The following is a 10000-nucleotide window of genomic DNA, read 5'->3' on the forward strand; positions in this document are numbered from 1 at the left end:
GTGTGTGTGTGTGTGTGTGTGTGTGTGTGTGTGTGTGTGTGTGAAGAGAGAAGAAAGCGGGCAAGGGATGCTCGAGGTAAGGAAGACCTGTGGGCTCGGGGAGTGCGGGAGTGGAACTGGAGAGGGGAGAGGCAGATCTGGGGAAGGAGAAACTGAGGGAGGAAGAAACCCTTCTCCCCAGACTGGCTCTGGTGGGGTGGGGAGCTGCACAAAAGAAAGCGCTCTGGGCATGGCCAATCCTCTGCGCAATTTTCTCTCCCAAAGACAACCTTTGAGTCACCATATAAAATTTAATTAAAACCTACCCAGCCGCACACATTTTAAAAATCCAATTACCCACACGTCCTTGCACGACGTTTGGTGGGGCCAAAGAAGTCTTCCAAGGTGAAGACCTGACTCCAACCCACATCAGCCCCACCAGGCTTTCCCTAAAGGGGCCAAACAGCTGGATCCCCCAGCTCCTCCTCCCTCCAGGCAGGCCTGTTTTTTCAGGGATTACCCCCAGACGGGGTCCAGGCAGTTGGAGTCCAGTAACCATGGGCCAGGACTGGACGGAGTTTAAAAACTCCCATCCCTCTTTCCCGATTGCTTGGGTTTAAGCACTTGGATATTGATAGAAGATTAGCTTGTTAATTCTCTCACTCTCTCCCAAACCTACACTTGTATGTTCTTCCAGAATCCCTCTCTTCCTATTTCAAGGAGGGAGGGGAAATGAGAAGGAAAAATACTGGATGGACTCACAGAGATCTTTTTAACTGACAACCTTAAATGAACCTTGAATCCGTGCATTAAGCTTAGCTCATAAGTAAAATGCTTAGAGAGACTAATTATAACACCAGGGCATATGCTTATTTGGGGTCTTTACGTGACTGTTTGTTTTCTTATGAGATGTCATCATATTCTCTTCTAAGCATTTAATATAGGAGGTACTCTCTGGGTGTTTGTCCCGCCAGAAAAAAAGATGACCTGGGAGGTTTTATAAAGATGCACTTTGAAATATGGCCAGAAGAGACCACAGTTTAATGTCAAATTTCAAATCAATTTGACCCCAATTTTTAAAAAAAATTAAACCAATTGGGTGTGGGTCCTCATTTCTACTTGGCCTTCAGGCAAGTTTTTCTGGGGAGTCAGGCCATAGGGAATTCCTAGAGTCCGGAGGACGTAGAGGTCAAAACCTGAACTGGAGAATCTATCTCTTTCTGTTCCTCCTCAGTCTCTTTTCCCTCCATTCCAGGACAGTATGTTAGCAAGTTGATAGTTTTGTGGAATAGACTGGAGCAGCCCAAGGTCCTGGGCTGGAGGGGCCTCAGAATGAGAAAGAGGAGTCCTCTGCCATCCCAGGCCAAGCTGGGTACCTTGGGATGCTCTCTTCCGGCCTCCCCGCACTAGGGAGATACCCCTTGCAGACACTCCCCATAGACTTGAACTGGGTGGAGGGGAGTCACCTGATCTACTTCTGCTGGTTCCTTGGAGGCTGGAGAAAGGGGGAAATGTGTTGCTGGCCCGTCACCTATTTCTGATCCTGGAGGGACAAACCAAAGAAAACCTCCTGAGTATTTTTAACACCTCTCTGATTTCCTCCTCAACCTCCTTGTGGTGGTGCTGGGGGTAGGCAAAGGAGTTACTGTACAGATGAAAAGTAGTTTTAAATAAAAATGCAGATGGGGAGGATACTGTTTGATTTTTAAAGGAGAATTAAAGCCTCTGAAAGCCAATGCCCCAGCTTTGACCAGTGCAGTCCAGCCCTTCTCTCAGGATTCTATCTTCCCCAAACATGCTGGCCTGTGAACCAAATCTCAGCACCAGGAGGCAGAGGGGTCATTCCTGGGGCCCTGGAGCCTCTAAAGTTTGGGCAGAAATGGGGGTCTCTCTGGCATTGAGGGGTAGAACAAAGCAGATGGAGTGTGCAGTTGGGTGGGAATACAGGCCTTGTCAGTGCAGCCATTTATAGGGGAGGAAGGAGGGAAGGGGGCTATGGCTGAGGCCTGCTCTCTGGGACCCAGATCCCCACATTTCCACTTCTCCAGGTGCCAGCCTCCATCACAGCCGCAAAGGGAACCCCCGTGGAGTTCTACCCTTTCCCTCTTGGTCCCCGAAGGACAGCTGACAAAAAATATAGGAATGATGGAATATCAAAGAAGAGGCAGGGCCGGGCTGAGTCCTATCCGAATGGGACTTTTTGGGGGTGGGGGTGGGGGGAAGGAGAGAGAAGTTTCTGGCAAAAAGAGCTGGAGAGGATGAGCTGAATCAAATTCCTTGCTCTGTCATTTTTCTCCCAAGTAATGACCTGCGCAAAATTCAATATGACCGAGCGAACTGCGCGAGCGTATTATAGTAACTGCCTGCTCGTGGGGGAGGCCCGAGAGGGGTGAACCGCAGGTCACGGCGTCTAAAAATTATTAAAATGTTCGAGAGCCTGGTGACGCGCCTAGCTGTTTAACAAAGACTGCCAAAGTATGAGATTAATACGAAAACTTGCGCTTCAAAAACAAAAACACACCAAAAAAAAAAAGTCTTGTTCCGGCCACCAAGGGAGCCCGGAGCTCCTCTGCCCGCCGCCGCGGTTCGGTTTTCCGAACACACAATAGTGGACGAGAGCGAGCTCGTCGGGGGCCGCGCGGGCCCGCGGGCGGGTTGCCGGCCTGGAGGGCGCGGGGAGCGGCCCGGTGAGTACTCCTGCCCGCGCCCCTCCGGGCCTGGCGCTCCTCCGCGCCGCTGGCGGTGCGGGCCGCCGGGGCTCGCCCTCCCTCGCTCAGTCCCTCCCTCCCCGCCGACAAAAAGTAGCCGATGCGGCGCGGGCTGGGCAAGCCCGGGACGGCGGAGGGGCTGAGCAGCGAGAGGTCACTCCAGCAACCTGTGGCTGCAGGGAAAAGGCGGCCGGCGGGCCAGCGAGCCACCGGGAGCGCCGGGAAGGTGGCTCTGAACGCGGGTGGAGCCTTGGTTCTTACTATTATGCGTATCAATGTTAGTGCTCTTCGTGGGTGGAGGGAGAGGCAGCCTCCTGCTCTGAACCCCGTCTTGGAAGTCGCAGAGAAACCGAGTCCTCCACCCATCGCGGTGGGACTGGCTGGGGTGGGAGGTACGGCGCCTCGGTGGGATGGGCAGGTGGCGGCTCTCAGCGCGCAGCGCTCTGTCCCCAGAATCAGCCACACACAGCCCCGCAGGCTCTGCTTCCCATCCCTCTCTTTTGGGGTGCTTGGGGCACGTGGACCGCATCTCTTGAGAAAGTGTAGAGCAGCAGAGGCCCAGGTGGCCAGCGCATTGGCCCTCCCCAAATTCCAAAAAGCGTTCGAGTTGGACGGGTTGAGAAGGACAGGAGGTATGGGGTGGGGGAGGGGCCTGGCCAGCTGGAAAGGGTCGCGGAGCCCCTCACTAAAGTGGCCCTTGACAAGACTTGGAAAAGCCCCTGCTTGACGCTGGGGGGGCTGTTGGGGGTCCTATCCACACATTTTGTCTGTGGATCCAGGGTCAGGTGCCGGTCTCCCTGGGTGCCTAAATGGGGTTCTGAGATTACTTATTGGACCCTCTCTTGGCAAAGATAACTACAATATTTGTGTGTGTGTGTGTGTGTGTGTGTGTGTGTGTGTGTGTGTGTGTGATTTTTCAAATATAGGTGAGTCCAGCCTGGCTGGGAGAGTGTTGGTGTTAGAAATCAGGCCCGGAAGCCAACCTTGGTAATTTAGATTTGGGATAGAAAATCAGAGGGTCTCTGGGCTTAGTTGCTGGTAGGTGGAAACTCCTCCTATCCACCTGCAAGGGTCCCAGGACTAGGGATGGGCAGAGACCTTTAAAGTATGGTGGTTAGAGAGTTGCTTTTTGTTTTGTTGATGTACTTGTTAAAGAAATTGATATTATTCTGATTTGTTCACTAGGGATGCAAGTATTCTTCAGACCTAGAGAGATGAATGGGGAGTCTGGGTGCAGAAGAGGTTTCTGTGAACCCTTCTCCTCACCCTGTGAGGGCCCTCAGCTTTCACAGTCTAGGACGCAGTTCCCTTCAGCTCCATCCTCAGTCTCCCAGCTTAGTAAATTCAGTGGTTACTGGCAGGAAGTCCCTTCAGAAACTCCAGCTCCCTCAGGTTTCCCAGATCCTCATTTTGGTCCCACTGCCAGCAACCCTAGCAGGTGGCTGAATGAGCAAGTTTAAACCGAGAGAGCCTGCCAGAGCTATAGGGAGGTGGGGGAAATGGGGTTCCTCCTCACACTTTACCCATTATCCCCCTTTTCTGGCCCCAGGAGGTATGGGAGGTTGGGAGGGGCCGGAATATCATCTGGCTGCATCTTTTATGGTTCCTCATTGCCCTTCATTCGGAAATGAAACGCCTTTGATCTTTTTCTCAGGTTGTAAACGGAATTGCCCATCATTAAATATCCGGGGCCCCATCTGCTTGGTCTCCCAGCATTTTTCTTTACAGCTGTTTCTCTCTCTTTTTACCATTGAATTTTTCTAAAAGGACTTTTATGACCACCCCCCTTCACACCCAGCCGCCTCTCCCTCTTCCTTTTGCTGAGAGGTGCCTTGGAAAATATCTAGATATTCGTTTGATCGAAAACTAAAGGCTGCAAGGAGCACGGAGTTACCGATTGGGGTTTTGTTTCTTTTTTTTAAAAAAAAAAAAGTCCTGGGGGGAGGGGAGGGGCGCGAGGGCACCCAGAAGGGCCTGATTCTGACTACGCCGCAGCCTCAGGATGACCCTTCCTCCTTTTGTGCTTAGCTAATGTTTACATCTCATAATTCATGCGCCGCCGAGTTGCGCAGCGGCCCCAAGGTTCGCGTCCCTTTGCTGGACCGGCAGCTTCTATTTCTCTCTAATAGAAGAGGAAGAGAGTTGAAAACCTTGTAATCCCAGGAATGGAATCGCAGTGACTTTTCCTGCTCCCAGACCTCAGAACTTGAACGAAACGAAATAAAATCGAAGCATTCAAACCACACGCCAAAAGGAGGACGCGTGGAAAGTAGGAGAACTGGAAAATTTCTGGGCCAAGAAGATCTATCTGTCTTCTGTATATACCCTGTAGATCCGAATTTGTGTAAGGAATTTTGTGGTCACAAATTCGTATCTAGGGGAATATGTAGTTGACATAAACACTCCGCTCATTTTTTTCTTCCTGAAGAAAAAAAAATTTTTTTTCCTAAATGAGGACCATCCGGTGACTGACCACACGTAGACTCCTTCCTTCTTTCTCTTTCTTTTTCTCCCGCAACTGCTTAGAGATGGAGGAATCATCTACCTGAAATCTCCCCCTGCCTGCCCTTGGGAGCCTTGGTCCTTTTTCACTTCTCTTAAAAGGTTAATGTTGTCGCTGATGTTTTTATTTTATCCTCTCCCTCCAGCCCACCTATTCCCTATTTTGGGCTTAGGGAGGCTTCACTGAAAATCCGGTAAAAATGACTTGTCTTGTCCAGCCTGGCTGGGAGAGTGTTGGTGTTAGAAATCAGGCCCGGAAGCCAACCTTGGTAATTTAGATTTGGGATAGAAAATCAGAGGGTCTCTGGGCTTAGTTGCTGGTAGGTGGAAACTCCTCCTATCCACCTGCAAGGGTCCCAGGACTAGGGATGGGCAGAGACCTTTAAAGTATGGTGGTTAGAGAGTTGCTTTTTGTTTTGTTGATGTACTTGTTAAAGAAATTGATATTATTCTGATTTGTTCACTAGGGATGCAAGTATTCTTCAGACCTAGAGAGATGAATGGGGAGTCTGGGTGCAGAAGAGGTTTCTGTGAACCCTTCTCCTCACCCTGTGAGGGCCCTCAGCTTTCACAGTCTAGGACGCAGTTCCCTTCAGCTCCATCCTCAGTCTCCCAGCTTAGTAAATTCAGTGGTTACTGGCAGGAAGTCCCTTCAGAAACTCCAGCTCCCTCAGGTTTCCCAGATCCTCATTTTGGTCCCACTGCCAGCAACCCTAGCAGGTGGCTGAATGAGCAAGTTTAAACCGAGAGAGCCTGCCAGAGCTATAGGGAGGTGGGGGAAATGGGGTTCCTCCTCACACTTTACCCATTATCCCCCTTTTCTGGCCCCAGGAGGTATGGGAGGTTGGGAGGGGCCGGAATATCATCTGGCTGCATCTTTTATGGTTCCTCATTGCCCTTCATTCGGAAATGAAACGCCTTTGATCTTTTTCTCAGGTTGTAAACGGAATTGCCCATCATTAAATATCCGGGGCCCCATCTGCTTGGTCTCCCAGCATTTTTCTTTACAGCTGTTTCTCTCTCTTTTTACCATTGAATTTTTCTAAAAGGACTTTTATGACCACCCCCCTTCACACCCAGCCGCCTCTCCCTCTTCCTTTTGCTGAGAGGTGCCTTGGAAAATATCTAGATATTCGTTTGATCGAAAACTAAAGGCTGCAAGGAGCACGGAGTTACCGATTGGGGTTTTGTTTCTTTTTTTTAAAAAAAAAAAAGTCCTGGGGGGAGGGGAGGGGCGCGAGGGCACCCAGAAGGGCCTGATTCTGACTACGCCGCAGCCTCAGGATGACCCTTCCTCCTTTTGTGCTTAGCTAATGTTTACATCTCATAATTCATGCGCCGCCGAGTTGCGCAGCGGCCCCAAGGTTCGCGTCCCTTTGCTGGACCGGCAGCTTCTATTTCTCTCTAATAGAAGAGGAAGAGAGTTGAAAACCTTGTAATCCCAGGAATGGAATCGCAGTGACTTTTCCTGCTCCCAGACCTCAGAACTTGAACGAAACGAAATAAAATCGAAGCATTCAAACCACACGCCAAAAGGAGGACGCATGGAAAGTAGGAGAACTGGAAAATTTCTGGGCCAAGAAGATCTATCTGTCTTCTGTATATACCCTGTAGATCCGAATTTGTGTAAGGAATTTTGTGGTCACAAATTCGTATCTAGGGGAATATGTAGTTGACATAAACACTCCGCTCATTTTTTTCTTCCTGAAGAAAAAAAAATTTTTTTTCCTAAATGAGGACCATCCGGTGACTGACCACACGTAGACTCCTTCCTTCTTTCTCTTTCTTTTTCTCCCGCAACTGCTTAGAGATGGAGGAATCATCTACCTGAAATCTCCCCCTGCCTGCCCTTGGGAGCCTTGGTCCTTTTTCACTTCTCTTAAAAGGTTAATGTTGTCGCTGATGTTTTTATTTTATCCTCTCCCTCCAGCCCACCTATTCCCTATTTTGGGCTTAGGGAGGCTTCACTGAAAATCCGGTAAAAATGACTTGTCTTCAGTGTGCGAAGGCAAAGGAAATTTGCTTTTCAAACGGATGCAGAGGTCGCCTTTCCGTTTGGGTTCAGAACAAGATGCCTTGGAAACACACGATTACCAAGGGGTGTTATTGTGTGGGGATCAACTCCTGTCTCCTATCCTCAGCATCACAGGGATGTGAGATTTCTGCTCGCTGCGCGGGCGGCCGCATTAGCGGCAATTACAACGTCTCGACGCCCGGTTAGCGTTGCTCCGGTGCTTTTGGAATTAGCAAATTTCTATTCAACGCGCTCTCAAAAGTTGGAGGTTTTTTACTCTAGTGCTCATGTTTAGTGTGGGAAACCAAGTCGTTTCTCCCGGCTTGGCCCGCGTGGGGTACGGTGAGGAGGGGATAGGAGAGGGAAACAGACGGACTGACTAACACAGCCAAACTAATAGCGCAGCTAAATGCGATTTGGAAGGCGAGGTCTCCCCGAATTAGTGCATGAATTTCCTATCGATCCGCCCGCGGTTCCATTCATCTCTGACAAGTCCCTCCGTGCACCCGCCTGGTTGCTCCGATGCCTGCTCTCTCACTCCCTACCCCTCCCCGTGCGGCTGCAGAGAAAAGGCCCACGCTCAGTGCCTCTCCCCCGTGTGGGTTCCCCTCTCAAGCGGAGCCCCTAGTCCGCCCCTCACTTAACTCCCCCGCACAGACGTCGGGTAAAGGGGCTCCCCCTCGCCACGTCGTGAGGAGGGGCTGGGGCCCTAAGGAAGGCCTGGGGGCAGTGAGGCAGGACAGGAGGGGCCCCACCCGAAGCCCCAGCTTCTGAGGGGATCCAGGGATTGCGCTCCGCCCAGCGCCCCAACAGGCCCTCGGGTGGCAACCTGCTCACTCGCTCTCCATCTCCCTCCCTCCCTCTCCCCAATCCGGGTGAGGAGAAGCGAGGAGGCGGTCGCCCCGCAGGAGCCCTATGTAAATCCTGGTGTTGGGTTGGGGGGGGGAGAGAAGAAGGGGAAATAAACCTCTTTGGCTGGAGTAGGGTCCGGGTGAGCAGATTTCCTTATCCGGGAATCGCAGGCGGGGCGGCCATTGGCTCCGAGGATCACGTGGGCCCCTAACTTTGTTCACTTGACAGTAAGTAGGAGGGCTTTCGGAAACAGGAAAACGAGTCAGGGGTCGGAATAAATTTTAGTATATTTTGTGGACAATTCCCAGAAATTAATGGCTATGAGTTCTTTTTTGATCAACTCAAACTATGTCGACCCCAAGTTCCCTCCGTGCGAGGAATATTCACAGAGCGATTACCTACCCAGCGACCACTCGCCGGGGTACTACGCCGGCGGCCAGAGGCGAGAGAGCAGCTTCCAGCCGGAGGCGGGCTTCGGGCGGCGCTCCGCGTGCACCGTGCAGCGCTACGCGGCCTGCCGGGACCCTGGGCCCCCGCCGCCTCCACCGCCACCCCCGCCGCCCCCGCCACCGCCCGGGCTGTCCCCTCGGGCTCCCGCTCCGCCGCCCTCTGGGGCCCTCCTCCCGGAGCCCGGCCAGCGCTGCGAGGCGGTCAGCAGCAGCCCCCCGCCGCCTCCCTGCGCTCAGAACCCCCTGCACCCCAGCCCGTCCCACTCCGCGTGCAAAGAGCCCGTCGTCTACCCCTGGATGCGCAAAGTTCACGTGAGCACGGGTGAGTGCGTGGGCACCCCTTCCCCCTCCCACCCCTGGCGCTTTACACCAAAGGGACCTCGAGGCATGCGGGGGGGGGGGGGGGACCTAGGGAAACCCAATTGTCCCCGCTATAAACTCGCCATTGCCGGAGATTTACGGTCGCCTGTTTTCAGAGCCACATAATTACATCCCCCATAAATTTTTATGGCCTGGTGGGCCCCGCGCCTTTGAAGTCGGTTCCCCATCCTCTTTGCCATTCTCACCAGCGACTTTTTCGCCAGGGAGATGCAGTCTCAGTGAAATTGGAAATTGGGGAGGGGTGTAAGGGGGGGGAGGAGGTAATCTGTATTTAAGTTGAGAGTTGAGTCAACTCCCTGTATTTATTTTTTTCCTTTCTTTCCTCTAGTCTGGCTCCTTGGCTTGAGAAGCGGGCAAAAGTTTTTACTGGGGGCAGGCACTGCTTGGAATCTGAGCAGAGAGGGTGGGAACTAACAGAAGAAAGGTTTAATGAAGCCTCCTCCCTCTTTCACCCCTCATTCTCCCATCCCGGGCCCCAGGCCACGTGCGGGGAGAGAGGAGCGATTAAAACCTTGTGAAGATTCCTCACTCCCCCCAGACACCCAAACAACAACGTCGTGACCACACAATCCTCCAAAACTTAGAGGTCTCTTTCTCTTCCTGGGGTCCCGCTTTCTCTTTCATCCCCACCCCCTCTGGAGGGAGAAGAGGTGGCGGGAGAGGGAGGGAGGGAGACACTGTGTTAGCTGGAAGAAAGGGCTCTCCCTCCTCCTTTTCGGGGCAATAAAACTTTCTCTTTCTCCCTCTCTTTGTGTGTGTCCAGTAAACCCCAATTACGCCGGCGGGGAGCCCAAGCGCTCTCGGACCGCCTACACTCGCCAGCAGGTCTTGGAGCTGGAGAAAGAATTTCACTACAACCGCTACCTGACGCGGCGCCGGAGGGTGGAGATCGCCCACGCGCTCTGCCTCTCTGAACGCCAGATTAAGATTTGGTTCCAGAACCGGCGAATGAAGTGGAAAAAAGACCACAAGTTACCCAACACCAAGATCCGCTCGGGTGGCACGGCAGGCGCAGCCGGAGGGCCCCCTGGCCGGCCCAACGGAGGCCCCCCCGCGCTCTAGTGTCCCCCACGTGGGAGCCGCGGACCTCGGGGCGGGGGGGGGTTGCGAGTGCG

General features: G+C 52.7%; 1 protein-coding gene across 1 annotated transcript; it reads left to right on the forward strand.

The window, feature by feature from the left end:
* Positions 1–8369: 8369 nt before the first annotated feature.
* HOXB4 (homeobox B4) lies at positions 8370–9947 on the forward strand. Its single transcript, XM_007465107.1, has 2 exons — positions 8370–8826; positions 9649–9947. Exons 1-2 carry the CDS (start codon positions 8370–8372, stop codon positions 9945–9947), a joined length of 756 nt encoding a protein of 251 aa, XP_007465169.1.
* The last annotated feature ends 53 nt before the right edge of the window (positions 9948–10000 follow it).

This window comes from Lipotes vexillifer, unplaced genomic scaffold (genome assembly GCF_000442215.2).
Source record: "Lipotes vexillifer unplaced genomic scaffold, Lipotes_vexillifer_v1.1 scaffold591, whole genome shotgun sequence".
NCBI classification, from domain to species: domain Eukaryota; kingdom Metazoa; phylum Chordata; class Mammalia; order Artiodactyla; family Lipotidae; genus Lipotes; species Lipotes vexillifer.